At 40.9% G+C, this 23,564-nt stretch overlaps 1 protein-coding gene across 1 annotated transcript in view; it reads right to left on the bottom strand.

Annotated features, from left to right (window-relative positions):
* The window catches only part of nbas (NBAS subunit of NRZ tethering complex), a 163,627-nt gene that overhangs the window by 8,297 nt on the left and 131,766 nt on the right, over window positions 1–23,564 (bottom strand). Inside the window, exons 50-52 of the mRNA XM_044048460.1 lie at window positions 8,475–8,614; window positions 3,739–3,886; window positions 2,170–2,304 (exon numbers count right to left, since the gene is read on the bottom strand). Of these exons, the coding sequence (XP_043904395.1) occupies window positions 2,170–2,304; window positions 3,739–3,886; window positions 8,475–8,614 (423 nt within the window). The remainder of the gene's footprint in view (window positions 1–2,169; window positions 2,305–3,738; window positions 3,887–8,474; window positions 8,615–23,564) is intronic.

Here is a 23,564-nt window from a genome sequence, read left to right as displayed (position 1 = left end):
GCTATTCTTCTTAGAACACTCCACTGACTTCAGTTCATTTAAACAGCCTAAACAAATAGTTATCTCTAACCTTAATCACAACCACAATACAAATCTTCGCCCTAAATGTAACCAGTTCCTCCGAAATGAGGTTCTACCTCATTAGGACCAGATGTTAGTCTCTATAACAACTACTGGTCCTGACAACGTCATACACACACACACACTGGGCAGTGCTTGACCTCTCAATCACTTGGACTGATGTTATTTTTTATGTACTTAATCAAGAGCTAAAGAATCTAAAAATGTATGGTGCTCTGCGGCCAAAGTCAAGCTCTGGCTTGTTGATGTGGACTTAAATGGCACGGAAACACTGTACATTAAGTGGCACAATGGGATCAATCACATAGGTTTCCTAGAATTTTCAGTGAGGTGAAACCTATAAAAGAGCAAAACGCTATAAGGAGTGTAGCTTCTGATTTACTCGATCTCTAGCTGTCTAAGTAAAGTTTCAATTCTGTGGTGTTACAGCAACAAAGTAAGCATGCAAAAACAAACAAACTATAAACAATAGTTGTGTGAACTGCTCTTTTAACACCTATGTCTCTACTTTTTTTTTTGCTTATTTTAATTAAAAAAGGGCGAGAAAATATGCTGTGAGTGAGTGATTTTGCCCATTTTTCCAGAATAACTTTCAATATCTGGCAGATATTTACAATTGACTGCATACATACTGTATTAACAATTCAAAATTTAAAGAAACACTAAAAGTTTTATTTAGAAGAAACACTATAGTTATAAATGAACACCAGATTTTACGTGTGAAACTTGAAATGTAAACAGTATAGAACCCATTTAAAATAACATTTGTTTGATTTTTTTGCCTGTCCAAAAACAGGCATTTTTCCAACAAAGACGCTGATTCGCCTTCTTGTAATAGTGCGAGAGAAATTACCATAATAACCACATGTTGGATTTGACATGCAACTTCTCAGCTGACAGAAACCGCAGGACCGTGTAATTGCAGTGATGCAAAGTGTGCTTGCACAAACGTGCCGTCTGCGATGTGCTCCGTGTTAAAGGGTTAAAAAACAGACTATCAAATACATGACTTAACACAATCACCCTGATGATACCCCATACAAACAAACCATGGAACACACGCACACACAAACACCCATAGCCACATGCGTGCATCTCTACCAAGCCAACACATTATCAGATATATTAGATGTACGACAATTTCTCTCCGTCTCTTCTGATGTTATCTGCAGAGGAACGCAGCTCCGTGCACGCCCCTGCACGTTCAGCAGAGGTAAGATTATTTCTCAAAGCAGTGTGACACGATATCCTGTCGCACTGAGTTCATAAAACCATTCTTTATCTCTCCCTGATTAATCTTCTCTGTTGCTCCCCTCTTCTGTCATGCTCTGTCCTCTCCAAAACAGTCTTGGTCACTTCCTTATTTTCATACATTTGCTTTGTCCTTATTCCATCTCTCTCGTTCTCTCAACACCCTTTCCTCCTCCATTTGATTTCCCCTTCACACATCTAAATCACATATCATGTCTCTTACCACCTTTAGTTCTCCTTCGTCTGTGGCATAAGAGCAGCCTGTTGCTCAGGTGGACCAGTGTAGGAGCTTTAAGGTTTCATTTAATGGGATTTCATTTACTTAATAGTGAGGCTTTCTCTTATCTGATCCAGGAACCATGAGAGGGTCTGTTGGGTCGGAGAGGCCTACTTTGTGACAACTGCTTATCTGATTGGGAAACAGTGGAGAGCAGACCACACAGACTCTAGCGATTACTCGCTTATCTGATTTCAGGGCTTCCAGAAACGGACAGTTAGCGAGAGGATGAAGATTGGGCTTTTTGAAAATCAAAAAGATTTCAGTAAAGATGTTTAATCATTTTTAACTCATCTTGTCCACTAATAGATGAGCTCTCGTAGTTCTTTTTATATTAATGAAAAATTAAGATTTGTTGATTTTGTACTGCAGATTTAAAAAATAAAAGTGAGCTGAAGATGTCACCTTTGACTCAATGCGCAATTGCTATGAGATTTCTTCAAATCATAATGATTGAATTATTACTAATCAAAATAAAGTCACAGGCTGCAGTCATTAGTTCAATCTAAAATGGAGTCCACTTGGTTTCAATTTGAAAAAGTAGCATGAATCCCACTTACTACAGTCATTTTGTTGACCTGATCCAGAGTCAGCTGCAGCAGTTCCTCATCACCACTTTCAGCCATCAGTTTGAGCGCAGGCTGCTGGAGGTTGGACTGGTTCTGAAGTAGCAGAGCGGCTATGTGTTTAATACACTGGAGGGAGATAAAAGCGAAAGAGAGAGGGAGATGAAAACAGGGAAATGTAATCAGAGGATCGAGTTACAAAGAGGAGGAGAGAACAAAAGGAGAAGAGAGCAGAAGACGGAGAGAAGTGAAGAGTGAAGGTTAAAAGATGAGTATATACTGTACAGACACAGCCACATAATACTTTTAAAAGGGTCGACACACAAACACGCACACACGCACGCGACATGCAGCCCTGTTGCAGTCCCTATTCAGTAATATATGGATATCACAATGCAATCTGACTCCCCCATGCTCTGGCAGTTTCATTCCAGCAGATTCAAATTAAAGCTCTTCAGAACAGAGTAAAAGGCCTCCTTCTCCACCTCCCACCTCCTTCCCACACTAATATTAGATAGCCGTGCAGACACAGGCCTATTCACACTGAATAGCATTTGTGCTAAACTAATATCACAGTCAGCTGGAGCTATACATACCGTATGGCATTTGGCCTACTACGTCCACGGTGCTCAGCGGGGCATGAATTGCATTAGGGGCCGTCAGATTTCAAAGAGTGGCTAGTGCCCATTGTACATTACAGAGAGCACTGAGCTGATGCTAACATGTTGCCCTGGGCTACACACTTAATAGCTTTAGGCTCCTGTATACAGATACTGGTAAAAGGTGGCAATACAGTACGACACTTACACTAAATGTGTACAGCTGCACTTTTGTATTTTGATGAAAAAATGGCGTCACACTTTTGGGCGTAAGGTTTAGTCATTTCTATGTCGTCGCTTTTCAGTCTTTGTGAACAGAAACAATGTCGTGGTTGTTGTTTGCAGCCTTTAGCATCTGTAAATGGGTTCTGTCAAGCAATACTATCAGACCTGACCGAGGGAGCGTTTGTGTGTATACAGCGGCAGAGGAGGAGTGAGTGTGGGGCAGGAGGTATTTATTAAGCAGCGGAATTCACTTCTGAAACTTTTTCATTTGACTGTTTGAATGTAATGGACGTTTGTTTACATTTTAAACGTTACGCACTAAAGCAAATATCTTTTTTTTTCAAATCCCACTGTGTTGTCTAGGTGGAGGAATTATTCTTTTTTATTTTATCATATTTTAATCATGATCAGACAATACACAGGAGTAATCACATGAAAAACAAGGATAGACATCTAATTACATCTGCAGTACTGTTCAGACTACTGCTGAGAAGTATTATACATTCATAGACATTCACACAACAGGATGATTAACCACTTCCTTTTATAAGAGTCTGTTCGTTTACCTTAAATCTACCTCCTGTTGTTCTTGTTTCCGATATTTACCGTCTTTAACTTCTGTTTATATTTGTTCACTTTCATGTTCCGTGTTTGAGGACCCCCTTGAAAATAAGGCGGTGCATCTCTTCTGACAAACAAAAAAACGGAAGACTGCTCTCAGCTTGTGCAATCTGATTACCTTTACAGGGAGCTTGTGTTTGGTGTTATAGAGAGTCCGCACCATGGTGACGATCTGCTGACCCAGGTCTAATTCGCCCTCTGACCCTTGGCAGTGGGTCAGCAAGGCTGAGGTCAGCACAACCCAGGGGTTACTCTCTGACTCTGCCCTGGAGACAAAGAGCAAGACAGGGCTGCAAATATAAAGGTGTGTACGTGGACAAAAAGAAAACACCCACTTGGCACAGTGTATACAAATGAAATATCAATCCTTCCAGAACTTACAATAACCACAACAATCATTCATTCATTACTCTGCACCTGATGTAATCCTGGTAGACAATAAAAAATGTCAGAGCAGCTTACTTGTTATGTGTCTATATACACCATGCAGCATGAAGATGTACAGGATAAATAATGTAAAGACACATAAAAACAACAGACACATTTGAACAACAGCATCAAATCAGAGCCTGACACAAAAAAACAGACGGAATCATCCAGAGGTTTGCAGACTATCTAATGAATTCTGATGTTGACGTGTAAGTGAGGAGCAACGATGTTTCACCACAAATCTCTGCGCGGTTAATATTGAACAACTGCGTGCTGCATATTCCCGCTCTCTGCAAGAACACCAGGGAACAGCTGTCAGCATTGAGGAGTGTCACTTTGTTTACACGCTCTTTTACGAGCTCTGCCAAATCTTTGCTAATGCCGCCGACACTCGCCGACTCCCACCGAGGCCGGCAAGCGCCTAAGACGCAGTAGGCAGTATGACCTTATATGATCTTTATGAACACATATCAGGCAAACCACAGAATGACTCATTATCTTGTAATTAAATCTTGGTTGACAAGGAGTCAGTACTATTTTAAAGTCCCTATATACTTACTTATACTGTGTGTATACAGTAATGTTAGCGGTTATGGACTAAGACTACCCCTGTAAGAACATTACCATCACTCATCTGTTATAAACAAGCAGCAAACAGCCTATGTAAAGGATGAACATGCATTGGGTAGTCTTAAAATAAGTGTCAACATAGCACAACGGTATGCACTGTATGTGATGATCATGACGGGAAGAGCATTAATCATTTAACAGACAAGGAAAGGACAAGGAGGATGTTGGAGATGAAGATGAGAGAAGGAATCTTAAAAGAAGTACGGATTAAGACTGAACAATTTGGGTAGAATATCCACTTGCGGTTTGGCTAATGTGATGTGATTTGTGGTACACGTTTTTAAGTCAAGCTTCAGTCCGGTATTTACTGTTTAATAGGATTAAAGTTGATGGAGCATTACCATTTGACACCGTTTGTTCTCATGCAAGGATGACAGTTTAGATTCACGTACGGTTTTCAACATGTTCTGTACGTATTACACGTCCAATAAAACATAAAACACCATTGTAGCCTCAGTGCTTCACACTGTGATGTTCAATTTGAGAACATCACGTGTTCAGCCCTGGTATATACATTTTCAAAAGGGTGACGACTGATGTCAGATGAGCTACAGGAGGCTCTGTGGTAAGATCCTGTGTGCTAATGTATACAGTATCAGCGTGTGTGTGTGTGTGTGATAAAGGGAGCTTTGCAAACAGGGAAGAAGCAGAGAGAGCGATGCTCCAGTGTGTGTCAGTCAATGGAAAGACCCGCTCTCCATGCAGCTACTGGAGTGTCTCATCCTGACAAGCTGCTCCACCTTCAGATGATGCAGCCATGTGAGCAAACAGAGTCCACTTGCACTGATGGCACACGGCTGCATCCTCTGCTTTTACCAGAGGGACGGGGAGGTACTGCTGAATACGCCTGAGTGTCTGAGCTCTTGCCAAATCTGTCACAAGGTGCAGTGTGAGTCATAGCCAGCCCCCATTCGTGCTTTGAATCATGACTCAATTTATGCAGACAGACTAAAGGATAAGCTTTTGAGATGCACCACTCAGTATAGCTCCCAAAACAGCCTCTTGCAGCTTTACTGGAATAAATCCTTACCCGAAACCACAAACACAATCACACATGCACGCACGCATAATTGCACACACACACACACACATACATTAACCATGGAGTGCTGAGTCAGGTTAACCATGTAAAAGACAACGCCCTCAGGTATTTGCCATCTTCAGGGAGCTATCTACTCGAGGTTAAATTATTCCAAATTTTGTGTCCCAACTAACGAGCGCCAGATATAGCAAATGTTGTATATAAAATGCACAGTGAACACAGATCAGCCTTAAATTTCAGGCTCATGCGATTTAAAGAGTACGTTGAAGCAAATTACCTTGAGAGATTTAAACGAGGATGACAAGAGACCGGCAAAAAAACCAAAAAAAACTCATCTATAATGAGAGGTTGAGTTTGAACTCAGTCTGCAGTAAAAGGAAATGATTATAATCGACTGTCCCAGCACTGGTGCTTTGACTGCAGCTGCTACACTCATTAAGTCGGAGAAGAGTTAGTGAAATCCAGGGGTGAACTTGAAGTGGCTGTTGTCCAAACCTTATCCTTTCTTTCTCTTTTTTTTGTGCGTCTTAGCCGAATATGCACTGTGCCAAAAGAAAACATCCCTTCTCAGTAACCCAATGATAAATAATGTGCCCTTATAAACATTTTCTGCCTCATTCAGACAATGCTTTTTTTCCCTCTTACTTTGGATCAGATGAAACTTCAACAGCTGGGAAATGATTCTATACTCGAGAAGAGTCTTCCCTGAATGTGAACGGGATGGATTACAGTCCAAATTTAGCTCCTGAGTCATAATGTTTGACCCCATACATCTTTCTGAGTTAGTAGGCACAGCATGGGTACGGCCCAGTGTGACGCTTTGATGACACATTAGGCAGTTAGCAAATGTCGTACATCATTCACATGATAAACAGCACTGGAAGAGGAAATCATGTCAAAACAAAGAGAAAACTGTGATTAGTTACATTTTGTTCTTGCAGCCTTTCAGTACGAGAAGTTATTTGATCAATAAAGGGCTTAATGGAATGGCAGCAGAGAGACTAGTATTGCCGAAAACCCTGATCCTGAAAGACTTAAGACTGAAAGAGTTAAGGATTGTGTTGGTTTGCCTTTTAATTTAAGCATATTAATGAATATATTTAAACGCTTATGTTCATCAACAGTCATCAGAGTGTAACCATGTAACCGTCACCATAACACATCCTCGTGTACATACTTGCAAGTTTCTCACAATTACTGGAGTTGAACTCTGCTTTACACTGCTGATTGAAGCGGTTTGAAACACCGTCTGCTTTGATTGAGCTGGAAGGATGAACTCCAGACAGCATAACCCGGCGTTGTCTCAGCGGTCCTCGGAGTATCGCTCACTTTTAATTGAGAACAATGGAGCAAGGCAAGAGCAATCACATCATTAGGCACTTATCGATAATACCGCTAACGCCGGCTCATAAGACACCAGCTGGTGCAAAAAAGCCCAGAGCCTGAAGCTTGGTGAGGCCCCTCTATTAATTTCAAACTCTGTAATTCAATGTGTAATCCATGCCAATGAGTAATTACAGGCAAAACTTTCACTCTAGCTGAAAGGGGAAAAAAAAAACAATAAAGAAAAAGAAGTCTTCATATTTCCTGATTGTTTGTGGCAAAAACAACAAATGAGTGAAACCCTGTTGATAACTTAAATTCAGCCCAAACTAGTTAAAGGCCCTTCATGCTCTCTGCAGTGTGTGTCATCACAGACAAGCTATTAGGCATGGGACGATTTTATTATAACCAAAATACTGTGACCACAATAAATACGATTAACGATATTATTGCAAAGAGTGAAAAAAAACGTGTTAATATAATGTAATATAACATAAATAAAATAATTATTTTCACTGCTTCTTCTGTGGTACTGTAATGATCACCATCACTAGCACATCACATCACCGCACATAGGACACATATTTTTAGCGGAAATGAATTTAATAAGATCATAGGTGACGACTGAATTAATAATTAGCCATAAGGAAAGATGTAGCTCCCCATGGGTCCATTAAAAATAGATCACAAGCACTGTACACTGGCGAGTTAGACAGGAGTTTCAAGTCACTCGTGTGAAATATTGATGTTTTTCCTGCATTCACAATAATAAAAACTCACCATGATTAAGTTGTTGTAAGTGCTTTATTCCCAGACTTCCACTCAAAAGTCACCCCAAAAGTGGCTATTTAATATTTTCTCATTTCCTGATTGGCTTCATGCAGAACCCAGAAGACTATGTCCTATTTTCCATAAACGGTCTATGGTCTAATTAGGGTTCCATGTGTACCCGCCTCGCACACGTGTGACATTTACTTCACGCAGACCATGATGAACCTCTGCAAACTTGAGGAAATGATGAATCCGGTTATTAAAAAGTGACGCCTGTGAAGATGCTGAGGGCATCTGCCCCAACTTGACAGGTGAAAAAGCCAGAAAGTCCTTCAGCGGCTACACCGTTTATATTCTGTGCACAATCTGTAAAGACATTTGCATTTTCTATCCTCCAAGATGTGATTACGTTTGATTATACATCTGTGAATTTGAAAAAAAAACATGATGCAGCTGCTAATGAATTGTCAACATGGGATTGTGAGCATAATAAACACTGTATAAATTGAAAGGATTTTTGTACCAAAGTTACTCACAAGAAGAGCTGGTCATTTCGTGAATACACTTATTTAACCCTCAGCAAGATTATAAATGAGCATCAGTTCCAAAATAACAAACAAAGGCTTGAATCTTGAAAGAATAGAGAAAAAGGAACTCACACTTCCTCTTTCAACATAGGTGGCCATGCTTGTAGGAGGAGCATGAGAAGCTGAAAGTCCTCCCACTTCTGAGCAGATTCCAGTAGCTCCAGGAAGAGAGTGTATCGTTTGTCCTCAGTCTCTACATCTTCTATTTGCACCTGACAGAAAAGAGGGAGCAGAGAGGTGAGAAACACATCCTCGCATCACTGAGGATAGAGCACAAATGAAGTAAATGTTACTAAATTAAAATCCTGCTACAAATTTAATGAATAAATGTGATGAACGTCCATGAGGAAGTGCAACTCTTCCCGGATGTTTTGTTCTTCTTCCAAGAAGCTTTAATTGATTTTAAATAATGCACAATCAATACATTTTACAATCTAATGATGGCTGCAGAGTCCGTGAGCAAAACAACTCAATGAACCTGAATGAACTGCGCAGTCACTCGCTGTCATTCTACGGTAAATACTACAGTATCAAAACCTTCAAACTTGAAATGAAGGAAGCGAATGGAGAGAACAAGGCCTCGCTTGTAAGAGCCCATTTCAGTGTTAGTCTAAATAAATGTCACATGTGGCTGAAATCCCTCGACACTATTATGGGGAAAAAAAAAAAGTGACACTGAGAGTGAGAAAATAGTGTGAAAAGAAATGAAGGAGGGTTAATGTGGAAAAAAATGAGAGAAGGAAGAGGAGGCGGAGGGAAAGTAATTAATTTTCTTCTCAAAGGTTGGCTTCTAGTGTGATTTAACAGTTCAGAGAGCAGCTGATTTCTGAGGGGAAAACTACAACCTGCCAAAGCACGACTGCTGCAAAGACAGGCTCTGTCTCCCTCTTTCTCGCTCACACGCACACACGCAAGCACAGCACAGCACAGCACATACATCACTTGCAGCCAGAGTCATAAAACATCGTTTCAGCCTCAGTGGTAATCTCAAATTTATGACTGGATTTGTATATAAAGCCTGGTGATATTTTATCACTGTGAAGAACACCGTCTAATTTAAACATAAACATCTACAAGGACAATGAACAACACTGCATGGGCGTGTTGTCTCCACATAACTGGATCACAAAGCTCTTGGACAAATCATGTACACAAAGTGCACGTGCTACAAACTGGAGTAGAAGGTTACAAGTGCTGTGTGGGTCATTGTGAAGACGAATGGGAATTCAGCCCACTTTTGGGAGCTCCATGGCAACTACTACATGTTTCACGATGGCTTATTTTTGCATGTACGGCAACGTGAATGTCGGCTCGTATTTTGGTGGCTATAAAAAGTATTCAGGTCACAGTTTCGTCGAATAACTAATGTCTGGTGGATGCAAAGGCAACGTCTTTAATAAGATACTCCTAAACCTGTAATTTATGCAACAACAAAAAAAGGCTAAACTGTGCTGTAAGGCAGCACCAGGAGCAGTAAAATTGAAGCTCAGGACCCTCTGAAAATGGAGGTCATCTGGGAAACAGAAATGGAATCTTAACTACCTGTAAAAAGCCCTCACTGCAATCTAAGGCGCTCAAATCCAACACCGACTGTAAACTGCAACCTAAAGCCTCTTCATCATTGTTACTGCCTAACCAGGTTATGAATGCGGAATACTGAACACTTTATAACTACCCGAGCATTTTGCAGGCTTTATGGACACATTTATTCATCGCGCGCTGAAAATGCAAGACCTTGTGATTCCAGGACAAGATTCTAGTTCTTCATGTTCTTAATGAAAGGACACACTACAAACTGCAGAGAGACACACACACATGTTTCCGCTTTAAATGCATACATACATACAACCTACATCCTTTCTCTTTCAAGTCACAAAAGTGCACACAGGCTCACCTATAGTAGACCGCACATTAAATTTCTGCCAATTACTACTGTGTGTGGCTGTGAGGCTTTATTTTCTTTAACAAGGAAGGATGGTGATTAATTATGCCAAGCGATTTAAATCAACATTTCCTCGGTGGCGTTGTACAAAGAGCAGAGGGCAGGAGGGCAGAACGAGGGAGGGAGGGAGGGAAGAAGGGGCGGGCGAGAGAGTCAGCCAATACTGTGACACTTAGAAAGTGTAGTGCTGACAAATTAGATCAGTTCCTCAGTCAATCAGCTATCTATATATGTACTATACCTACTGTATGCACGTGTCTAAGCTTTTTTTTTATATTATATTGTTTCCTTTTTTGCTTTTTAATCTAATGGAAAAGCTTTCTTTTTCCAATCCCACTTCCTCTCCCCCTATTTGCCTAACCCAGGATCCATCAGTTAGACAGCGGGATAAATGTTAATGGAACAGACTATTTGTAAAATGAGATCCTAAATAGCCCTTCACCACTTTGCTGCCATTTTCTTTTCTTCCAAATTAATCATTCTCTAAAGCTCTACTCCAAAAAAAAAAAAAGCAAATGTCCTTTCACTGCTCATTATGCAACTAGACACATCAGGCCTCACACAGTTTGCACCTCTCAAACTGCAATACAAAGTGCTACGCACACGGTTCACATAAGAGTGACACTCAGCATTTAAAGAGTTTGGAGGCCGTTTTATTTTTTATTTATTTTTTTTTTTCTTCCTCTGCAGGGAAATGTATCGTAAGAAAAAAAAAAAAAAGGTCCATTCGTTCTGTAGTATTTCTGCACTAAGTTGAAAATGGAGGCTATCTGAAAACACTTATTTGTCCTTGTCGTAGATGAGCTTTTCTTGTAACCTTAAAACGGGAACGATTACTATGAATGCTGGTGTTAATGTAAACTGAAACACACATCCTCATATTGCTCCTAATAATATGAGCACTCACTAACTCCGATCCAAGGACAAGGCTGTTCTGTTAAGTGGCATCCTGGTGTTGGAGCTTACTTGTTGCCAGAGACACTAAGATTCACAGTTCATCCTAATCAGGGGGGGGAAAAAAAGTATTTTGCTCTGGTTTTTGTAATTGTGATTTGTGTATTTTTTCTGATTTCCTTAGCTAGAATTTGAGTCTAGTATTTAAGCAAAGGCTAAACAGAAGGAAACAAAACATGAGAACTAGTTACAAGTGGCTGCGTTTATCACTACATCTTTCACCACAGGGAACAATGGAAAGGTGTGGGAGCCTGTGTGGGATTATGTGGATTGTGTAGTTTGTGACATGGGTTTTGCAGAGTTTAGTGTAGACTAAGCTTTACTATATTCACACTGGCATCGATTTATCTTTTTTTAAATACATTTTCTACACCACGAAGGCCCATTTTTGTTTTCATTTCACTCCTTTAACCCCCCTGAACAAAGGTGATTTGCTAAAATACGATGGCAAGTTTTACAAAGTGACGAGAACACAATCACATGCAAATCTCTGTAGGATGAACAGCAATTACAGAAGGTGTCGTACCCTTTCCCCCGAATTTGACAAGCAGATCAGTGTTTTCTCCAACTCCAATTTTTCTAAGATTGACCTTGAAAAGATTATCCATGCCTTGGTTACATCTAGATCAGATTATTGTAAATCCCTGTACGTTGGCTCGGACCAATCCTCTCTCAACCGCCTTCAGTTCATTCAAAACGCTGCCGCTCGACTTCTCTCTGGCAAGAAAAAGCGTGACCACATCACGCCAGTCTTCGCTTCCCTCCACTGGCTCCAGGTCAGTTTTCGTATAGAATTTAAACTTCTATTAATTGTTTTTAAAAACCACAATGGTCGCCACACCCCAACCAGAGCCTTATGGACTGCTGTCTGCTGCTGGAGGTTCCTAAAACCAGACTTAAGTCTAGAGGTGACGGCTGCCCTCTCTATGAGAACCTCCCAGACCTCAGAGACTTTTAAATGCTGCCTTACAACCCACTTCTTTTATTTCAGTATTCATATATTAAATACAGAACTAAAAACAGTGGGTACAGCACTTTGGTCGACTGCTGTTGCTTTAAAGGTGCTCTAGAAATAAAGTTTGAGTTGAGTTGAGTCAATGCAGTGTCCTCAGACGGACAGATATGTGTGTGGGAGAGAGAAAACACACACTACTCTCTTCTACACACTTATACATAAACACAGTTCAGCGAGGGATAGAAATGGAAACGGAGTATAAAAGGACCACGGTGGACAAGTCCAGATGATGTGTTTTCTTTTCATAAAGCAAAACTATGCGTGTGTGTTGGTGAGCAAGTGACCGTTAAACAGATGAAAGTGGAGTTATCGGGATCCCGCGAGAGACAGTGACACGAGCCTGCTTCTGCATTAGAGGAGCGAGCGCACACACACACACACACACACACACACACACAGACACTATACTACTACAGAAATGCAGGTGCACAATCAAACACAATCAGCTGAATGCCAATGAAATGCAATAAACTGTGAAATAATTTCCTCCATGTTGCCATCTTTCCAAAAGGAATAAACTCTGTCACTGAATAAATATTGTGGCATCAAAGCACTCTACTGCTGTACTTTGAATACAAACTGCTTTCAGCACACAGGTGACACTTGATGGTCATATGGTAGATCATTTTAGATGCCGTGTGAATGAAGAATGCCCTATATGTACAGTCAATCTTCTAGACTAAGAATAAGGATGTTTGTCAACAACAGTGCTAATATGCATATTTAAGGTCTTTAAATATAGTGTTGTGTCTTTATTAACTATGTAGTATTGATTAACAATGGCAAAAGAGACAAGGACACTTCCTTAATAATTCAAATTGATGTCCTACGGGAACAAACGGGAAAACAAACAGACCAACAGAGAGAATGAAGCAGACATTTCTATGTGTCTTTTGCTGCATTTGTCACTTTGACTAATTGATTAAGGCAATATCAGCCTAAACTCATCAGCGGGCCGAGTCAAATCAGCCGACACCCTTTCAAAAATGTTCACAGGAATAAAAAGCAGAGTGGCTTTTCAAAAAACAGTGTATTCTCTACCATTAATGTGCTTTCAGTGGAAGTTCCATGGTCAATACCTCCCTGAAAGACAAAAATGTTCAAGGTCAAGTCCCATCAGAGCTGCACTGAGTAATTACCGCTCTGGTGAAAGGTGCTGACTGGCAAACATTCTGTCTGTCTGCTTACAACTTGTGTTTTCAACTGATTTCTCTGCACACGTAAAGCACCGTCACTTGTCTTTGAATGGACGCTGTCCATGGTGCTGAAAGACTTCTCTGGCTGCAATTATCATTGGGGAATTCTCTGTGAAATAAACTATGTCAGACTTCAGTGCGCGTCCTTCACAGGCTTGATGGACTGACGGGTTTATTGTTCGTCCTTTATTGTTCTTCCATAAGGAACAGACTATTGTTTGACGCAGCCAGTTTAAGTCATTGTTTTCGTATTTGCAATTTTGTTTAAATTTACATATAAAGTATATTTTTACTTCAAGTTTGGCTGATAAATGTAACAGTAATACAAAAAATACAATATAATATACACTGACTGCCCTAAAACTATAGTCACATACTAGTACATATTAGTACTTACTCTATAGGCCAGTAGGGGCAGTGTTGTGTTTTGGAGTTGCTTTAGTTGGTCAGGTCTACAGTAGGTTTGGGAATGTTACAGCACAAGTCTCCCATTACAAATAAACAAAACAAATTACTGCGTCTATATATTTAAATAAACGTGACATTGCGGCGCAAGCTTATTGAAACAATGCTACGGCAAATGTGTGCCCTAGGCAAGCAAAAGCTGGCTGATCACATATACTGCGAATTATAACTAATATAGTTGAATAGTTGACGGAAACTTGTGTTTCTGCTGCCCACAGTTATTTTTGAACAAACACCAATTTGGTCTGTGGCCCCAAGAGAACTGTAGTATCACACAATCAAGATATTTAATGAGAAAACTGGGGGATTCAAGTGTCGGTCACAATGTTTAAAGTAGTGGCCTGCTTAAAAAGTTTCACCCCATAATGAGAAGCTTCCTCCAGTTGTGGTTAGTAAGTCATAGTTTTGGTGTTTGAGGTCAAAACAAATAAAGAGCATGGCCAGTTTTGGGGGTTTTATTTAAAGAGACACCCAAGTAGTAGTGGTGGTTATGTGTTTGCTATTTCATTCAACTTTTCATCAATTTAAATTAAACCACACATAATTATAAAATATCCAGATGACATGCAATACAGGTCAGATTTTATATCCAATTTATAACTTGCAGAAAGGTGCACTCCACCTTTCTATCGGTCAATATTTTCAAACACTTTTTAAGAAAATATCAATTGAATAATAAAAAAAAATATTGTATTTTATTGATTGAAAATACACTTGTTCTTTGCACTCCCTGATTTGTTCTTTGCGCCATGGTTTTTTGTTTGTGATTCTGACCATGGATAGGTCTTAGGAGGCTACCTGCTGATTGGCTACAAGGTTGTGATCCTTTGCCCTGACTGTCAAACAGATGTGCGTCTAATTGCTGAGACCTGTGCAGAGGAATTCCTCGACATTGGAAAGTAAGTGGCAAATCCAGACACAGATAGTGTGCGCAATATGCTGCAAAAGCAAACTCTTAATCACGATTAATCTAGATTAACAAATTTCAAAATGTGAAATTAATTTTTTTTTTTTATCTATTGAAAGTAATAAGGTTGAGTGCTTGGTAAAAGTCATCAATCATTTAACACGCCAACGTTGGAATTCCTTGTGGCCTTTCTAAAGGGCTTTGAAGGGGAAGTGGGGGTCATAAAGTCACGGTGCTCATAATTAAGCATTAACAAGGCGTTCAAAGTGCAATTGCGTTAAATGGCTACACAGCTGTGTGAAGAGAACATGATAAACTGCCTTGAATGACCTCACTGCCTCTGTCAATATTCATTCAATCAATCAATCAATCAATCAATCAACCAATCAACCAATCAACCTGGGAATGTTAAAGAACAAATAATCAGTAGGGGACGACAGAGGGAAACACAACAATCAGCCCCGCCAGTCAAACAGTTGATTGCAGTTTTTTCAAAAGTTTAGTAATCAGCCCCTAAACTTTTATTAACAATGCCTTTAATTAGAGGCTTGTTTTATGAGGGAATAGTTCAGCCTCTGTCTGCCAGAAAAAAAACAAATTATATATATAAAAATATATATCTATATATAGAGATATGTGTATATATACACATCATAAGCATGCACATGTTTTTCTCATGTGCCTGTGTGCCTACAGGTCTGGGTAAAGTACATATTTCAATAAAAGCAGCTAATGCATCATTGCTGCTCATAATTTTATTTAAATGAGATACGATGCAGGCATGGACAGACATGAATTGCCCTCCACAGAGCCACTCCACTCCCATTACTAACACAGATATTTGGCCTTACTTTATACATCTACAAAATAGCTCATTTTCTGCAAACTAAAAAGACTTTTATTTTAGATCCAAATTACTTGCGATGGAAGCACATATAGATGAAGCCTATGGGAATGTTCAAATCAGACTTCCAGTATGGATTGCCTCAAAGCCCCACAGGAATGGACGTGATATCCACGTAATGGAAAAGGACACTTATATTACTACCTTTCTCTACAGAATCAAAAGGTGCACACACACACACACACACACACGGACGTGCACACACAGGTTTACACAGCTATTCGTCTTAGGACACTTTATTTAGACAGCCTAAACAAAGGGTTATCCCTCACCTTAGCCATATCCAGTTAATATCTAAGCATAACCTTAACCTAACCACAATTAAAATCTTAGCCCTAAACTTAACCATTTACATAGGAATGAGGTCCTGCCTCATTAGGACCAGGTTTCTGTCTCCATAAGCACTACCAGTCCTGTCAAGGTCAGTGTTTATGCCAAAAAAGAAAAAGAGGTAACACACACAGGCACGTGTGCATGCCTGCAAGCTACCCTTTACATAATGTTTTAAAGTAAACAAATTTACCCCCAACCTCCAACCTAATCATGCATTCATATGAAGGCAGATGGGGGAGGTGCAAGGCAGTGAAGGAGAGGATGACATAAAATAATGTATGTGTACACTCAAAGCACATAACTAGAGAAGATTTTATTAAACCTGAGCGTGAAAAGATTAGATGTTTTAAATGTATGATTTAAATGTGCTCAGTTTCAACATGAATTCAGACCAAGGTGTGAGAAGATGTTAAGCTTGGCTGCACACGTGCACTGCTGCTCAAGCTGAATCATCTCAGTTAAAGAGAAGACTTTAACCGAAGCAAAGAACTAAGGACATGAAAAGATTACAGGGACCGAGTGTGTGTTTATCTCTGATTTGACCATATTAAGTCTCCCTCTCTCTTCGCTGAGCTGCCCACTCTCATCACTTTAACTGTGTGTTTGTCTCCCATTAAACACACACCCCCTGTTTTCTTTTTTATTTCAATACACTTCCTTATTTCTTTTACCCCATTCCCCCAACCTAACCACAATTCATATCTTAGCCCTTAACTTAACTAGTTCCTCAGAAATTGGACCAGATTTTGGTCTCCATGAGGACTATTGGTTGTGACAAGGTCAGCATTTACGGTAGTGTATAAATACAAATTTACACACACACACACCAAAACCAAGTGAAACCAAGCAATACAAGGAGAGCGTTGTTCCTGCAGTCATCAGAGAGAGAGAGAGAGATCGCCGTCTTTTAGTATGAAGCACTGTTGTTACTTAACTTTTTATTGTTGTCACTTTATCATCGTGCACTAAGTGTGTGTGTGTGTGTGTGTGTGGAGAAAGCCAACTCACTTCACTGTAAACCAAATCTACCTTCAGGTATAAATAAAATGGTCAGAATGAACCACAAATGGCAACATCGGGGCCCCTGGGTAAGATCCAGCCCACAAACCATCAACAACCTCAATGGGAAAAGAAAAAAAAGCCAACAATCAATAAAAGTAAGCGTTATGAAACTATGGTGCATTTGACACGGGTGCTTACATCATGAGACAATGCTTTTATTTTGAAGTAGAAGGAGAAAGTGCAACGTATCAGTACCACTGACCACTAAATGTTACTATATATTATTTATAACAGATACACATCATCTCAGATGTGTATATTTTGTTAAGGATGGTTCTCATACTGAGCTCATAATTCTGTGTTTTCATAATTTAGAGTGAAGCCTGTCCTTTCATTTCACATAGTATTGCCACTGGGGGGAAAAAAATGTGTGGCCCACCTTTGTTAATAAATGAGGCCACACACATGGACCTTGGCGCTCTATGCCTTCACAGCCACTGACAAGAGTTGACCTTGTGGCCGACTCTTGAAAGTATGTGGTGAACAAAGCGTCGCTCCTGTGCACGACACTGTGGTGGAGAGGTTAACGATCTGCGCTGCTATCAGTCTGTGTCGACAGCGATCCACCACTCACTCGTCACATCTTATTACCGCTGCCAATCATGACGGTGAGCGCCGTCAAATTCCACCTATCTTTCAAGCGTGCCGCATAAATGGAAGATAGCGGTCCTTTATTAAATATCATGCCATGCAAAAAAATGCTCCCGAGTCAACTACATAATTCAAAGCTGTCAGTTTGCTGAATTAAAATGGCCATTATCCAGCTCCTTGACCAGGTAATTGTTTTCTAACAATTACAAGGTTTTACTAAAGACTGTCACGACTTGTTACAAATGACTTGACGTTAAAATGTTGTGACTGTCACTTGTAAAAGATAAATCCTTTTGTCCATCCTTGATTTGAACTAACACCAACATCAGGAGTTAGTCCAGACCAGTTTCAAACGCAGATATTTGATCCACTCTTCCTTCCTCCAGCCAAAATGGCAATCAGCAGTAAATGTTTCATGATGTACGCATAAAGTCTTCCAAAAATATGAAGAGCCTAGAGAGACAGTAAAGCAGAGAAAAGAGGTTTAAAGTTTTTAGACTGGCATGGATGCCATACAGAGTTCACTCTGTTCCTTTTAAGGCAAACCCCCCTTTAACAAAATCATTGCCTCATATAATATCTGTAATATGCAGATATTGCACTTTGCCTTTGGATAATCTTTACAGTGGGTAAGGGGAACTGCAGTACACACACAAGCACAATGCCTTTTATTAGCTTTGTTGTGTTTACAGTTAAGCTCCAAAAAGAAAGGCTTTTGAGGTAAGTGTGGAAAATCAAATTAAAAGTTGGAGGCAGTTGGAAGCTCATTGCTGGTGACAGTGAAGTCATGCAACACTGCTTTCATTTCTTTAGAGCCTAACTTTAACTTGTGTCATGAATCTTATTTTCGTCAATAAAACCAATAAATAAAATAGAAAGTTAATTTTTTATATTTCATAATGACATCGATATACATGTATGTTGATGACATCATTATTAACAATCTATGGTAAATCAAAGAAATCAGTTGTAGTAATAAAGTCACAAAGTTTTAACGAACTAAACAAAAATGTATTTATAGAAATAACAGTGACTTATTAGGAAGAAATTGCGTAAAAATTGGTCAAATCTGTCAAAATTATACTAATTATAGATTAACGAAGACTTATTTATTTGCTCAAAATCAATTTGAACAATCACAATAACCCAGGAGTATTTAGGGATATCAACAGCACGGTGAGCATGGCACCAATTAAGATAATGTGTTCATTAGCCTTTCTGAGTGAAGGCAAAGATGTGCCGTTTCTTCCTGAATGTGTATGAGCTGCTGGTAAAACACAAGTGAACTTTTGCCCCCATCAACAGAGACGCCTGATAATCTTCTCAGTGACTTAGCAATTACCCCAGTCCTTGACCTGAGCGGGAGGGAGTGAGGGAGGGAGGGAGAGGGAGAGGAGGAGAGGAGAGGAGTGCACAGGATGTGTGCATGGCAGTGTATCAGACTGGGAATGCCAGTATGTAGCTGTGGGATCCAGAGATCTCTGTGTCTGGCCTTTACTGAGCGAGCTGTGAATAAGCTCATCAATATTCATTGACCCGCTCCGGCTAATGTCCCCAGCGATGGGCGGAATAAAGTTGCAGAGGTCGCACACTTCACAAGGGGGGGGGAGGGAGAGCCGGGGCGGAGCGAGGCAGAGAATGAGCGATGCTGGAGAAGTGAGCGGGGATGATAAGAGAGTGCAGGTTTCAGACAAAATGAGTGCGGAGAGAAAGAAAACAGCAAAAGGGCAAAGCCTCGGGGTGTGTAGGGGGTGAGGGAGTTTATTACGACTTGAAAGTGAAACACATAAAACATGCAGGGGAAACATAAGCACAAAGATAACACGGACACACGCCTATGGAACACAAACACACAAACACACACACACTCACTCACTCACAGGTTCAATGCATACAAAGTATGACATGACGATATAGGTGCAATGACAAATACAGCTTCCTTATCTCGACCTGAATATGTTATGCTGTTCCCTTCTCTCGACACTGTGTAACGTGAAACCTGCATATACACAATGGTGCACTCCTCAGGAGACGTAGAAAGGTTTGAGAGACAAAACAAAGTGACAAGAAAGAAAATGGCAGATCAAGAGAAGGAGGAAGGCAAATACATGTAGCTGGAAACCAACTTGACACACACCGGCTTTACATGATGCCGTGTGTTTTAATCAAACGCATGCACACGAGCCACCTTCACGGCGCGGTATAATGTAAACAAATTACCTCCAACCATGCATTCACATTAACGCAGATGGGGGGCGGTGCAAGGGAAGTGATTATGTTAACCAACTCCAAGGCGAGAACGGGTTAGATGTTCTCGATGTATCATTTAAATTAGACTCAGTTTTAACACGATTTCAGATCTAGGCGTGAGAGGATGTCAAGCTTGGCTGCACGCGTGCACTGCTGATCAAGCTGAATAATCTCCGTTAAAGACAAGACTTTAAGTCAAGCAAAGAACTCCGTCTTTCGTCCTGCACTTTCTTCTCTGAGCTGCCCACTCCCATCATCTCAACTGTCATCATTGTGTCTGTCTCCCATTCTTCTTATTTCATTGCACTATTATATTTTACCTCATGCCCACTGGTCCCCATACTGTGGGAACGCTATTTGAAATTCTGATTAAATTAAGTACAGAAGCCAGGCTACCAAACTGGATTTTGATGGATTTTTTTTTTCTTTATGTTAAAATCCTGCATGTTACTTACAGCAACCTATGTAAAATACAGTGTTCCCACAGTACGGCCCGTAGTGTGTCTATCTAGCAATTCAATTCAAGCGGTCAGTGACTAGTGGGGCCTGTTTTCAGATCCTAACACAATGATGGCCTTTGGGCTAGGTCACAATTTCTGTGTTCAGTGTCCACGGAGAGACGCTACACATTTGTGTACACCATGTGTGTGCATGGCCATGGTTCTATTCAGAGAAACGAGGTCTTCGTCATTCTAGCGTTCCACACATGCATACTTGACCTTGCATTCCGTTCCGGCAGCACATACCGCTTTCCGAGAAGCATGCTCTCATTTTGTACGTCCTTCATTGTTTGAGCTCCAAGTTGTGTATGTGTGGGGGACCGATGAACCTCATCATCTTCTTTGCCGTTCCTTTTGACCAAAACAAAGACCAAGCCACCACGTAGACCGTAAAGTGTTGTGCTGCAGTCGGCACATGCAGTACAACAGATACTGGGAGATGATGTACAAAACATCGAATGTGTCTAAAGCGTACTTATAACAGCATCGGTAATGCATTGTGTTTTTCTCTCCTCCATGTTCAAAATGAATTGGTCTTTCACGAGGAACCAAGTGGGTGTGAATAAAGCTGACAGAACAGGAGGGGAAAAATTGCTGGGGCTTGTCGATCATGACGGTGACCCCTGACCAGTAGCATTACAGCGTGGCCGTAAGATTCCTGAACCTCATCACATTTATTATTCAGCGACTTGGAAAGAGACCTTGATCTCTCTCTGGTTTTGTAGAGCTCTCTCTTCCTCTAGTCCAGACTCACTCACTTTAATCAGACAAGTCTTTCTCTACATCTCTGTTACAGCTTCCTCCCTCCACCCGACCCTCACCTCTGAAAAGCTCTGTCCTCTCTTTCTTATCCCCCGGCACAATGACTGCTCAAGTTCTCTTGGAGGTTTAAACTCCTTCTCAACTTTCCCATATGGAAATACTCAATGTGTGTGTGCAATAGGAGCACCACAGGGGTCTAATGACAACACATTGTTCTGTCAAGGAACAACACTCCCACTTGTGTTTCTGTTTATATTTCTGTCGTATCAAACAAATATTGCCATAACAACAAAACCGTGTACCATCCATCTGTGCAATTCTTTTTTGTTTTCCTCTGCTGCGTGTCTGGGATATGTGTCAGGGCTGCGGCTCATCATGGCACTATGGGTTTGCATACAGCCTTTGTATATATACATCTACAACCAGTTGGATCAATGGCTCCATGGAGGGGGATATGCACAAAGGTATGAATGTACAGAAACCTATATAATACCTCACAATATCCGTCTGTGTGTGTGTGTTTGTTCAGCCCTTTTTACACCGTCTAAAAATGACTGGTGGAGAAACAAAGGAGGAGTGATTAACTAGGAAGTAAAGAGAGAGGATAGGTTTGTGTATCACGTTGGCAACATTTCAAGAGTTTCAAATATAGGTGGGTGTACAAAAACAGCAAGAATAAAAATGAATAAAAGTAGAATTGAAAATATACCACTATACGGAGGTAGGTAAGAAAGTCACAGAGTTGTGTATTCTACGTGAAGATGTGACCAGAAACAAGAATCACCAATCATCAGGAAAAAAAAAAAGGGCAGCACCCTTTGGGGAAAAAAAATTGGCTATTTTGTCCAGAAGTTAAATGAAAATCTATGCCTTGAAATTCAAGACAGCTGAACTAATACACCTTGAAATCATGCCTCAGGAAAAGTAGGGAAAAAAGGGGTCGGGTTGGGGTTAACGTGTGGGTTCTGTAGGCCGTGTAAGCAAAAGGCCGAGAGCTCACAGAGAACAACTGTAGCACACAGCGTGCACGGTCTGCTCTGCCTGGCTCAGCTCACTTCATCCATATTAGATAGATGGCACGCTGCAAGGCCAAACAGCACAGCACCAAAAACTAACAACACCGCAGCAAATGATCCGTGACATTGACGGGGGGGTGGGTGGGGGGGCGTGGAAGGGCTTGTAGCATGAATCAGCGATCGCTCCTGATGAGTTCGGACGACGCCTCGTGATTGTCCCTGCAACCTTCCCCTGTGCTCTGCAACATGTGCGAACACTGATGTACTGACCAGGCATTTAAACTATCGCTGCCATGCCATCCGGTGCGGTAATTATTATCTTTCCCGCTATAAAACAAGGCTCCAGCAGAGAGGGCATTGCATTGCTTGCATGTATGTCCACACATACGCACGTATTCGCCTCCAGCTGTCCCCTTTGTGTTTGTGAAATGCCGTGAACAAAAAAAAACAAAACATAAGAGTATTGCCATTAGTGACACAAAAGGCCAAACTCACAATACACATACGCAGCCATGCAAAGTGACAAATCAGACCATCCACTTGTGACAGTGGTGACATTTAGACGCCCTACTGTTATGACTAATCATCCAAAGTGAAGTCACAAAATCTATCTCTGGGTACACCTCTCACACCCTCTCTTCCTCCACTCTGGTAAAAACGATCATACAACGACCCCGTCCTCGCCCCCCCCACCACCATCATACCCAAATGTCAGCATTTCAATTGGGCTCATTAATACCTCAATTTTTAGGGTGTCCTTTGTGTGTTGGGATGCAGTACGATCATCCTTTATGTCTGTGATCCATCAGGATCTCTCTCCTGATTTGCTGTTGTCAGTCTTTCTCTCCAAACCACCGCTGTATGTGTGTGTGTGTGTGTGTGTGCGCAATGCGGTGACTGTGAATCATCCAGTGGCCTTTCCATTGACATGACCCGGCCTGACCCTGTCTGGACACCACTGAGCCGAACAGCATCCATCATAATGGTATTCATCTTCTTCTATCACAGGCCGGCAAAGCTGGTGTTTGTCTGCCCCGGCCGTGTGACACAGGAATGAGGCGGTGTACACAGAAACATGCAGATACGGGTATGTAGGGGGGCGAGGAAGAGGAAGAGGAAGGATGCTACGCATTTCCGCGGGGCATGTTCTGTTCATATAAGGCTCCACGTCACTGGAACACTGGCGTAGTGTTCCAATCCACTAGCAGCCATAACTTGTGAGGTGTTCACCGTCATTTGTATGTCGTTTATTCACTGACCAAAGT

This window comes from Solea senegalensis, linkage group LG17 (assembly GCF_019176455.1).
Source record: "Solea senegalensis isolate Sse05_10M linkage group LG17, IFAPA_SoseM_1, whole genome shotgun sequence".
NCBI lineage: Eukaryota > Metazoa > Chordata > Actinopteri > Pleuronectiformes > Soleidae > Solea > Solea senegalensis.
Note: the sequence above shows the minus strand (reverse complement) of the source record. Positions and strands in the feature narration are given on the sequence as shown.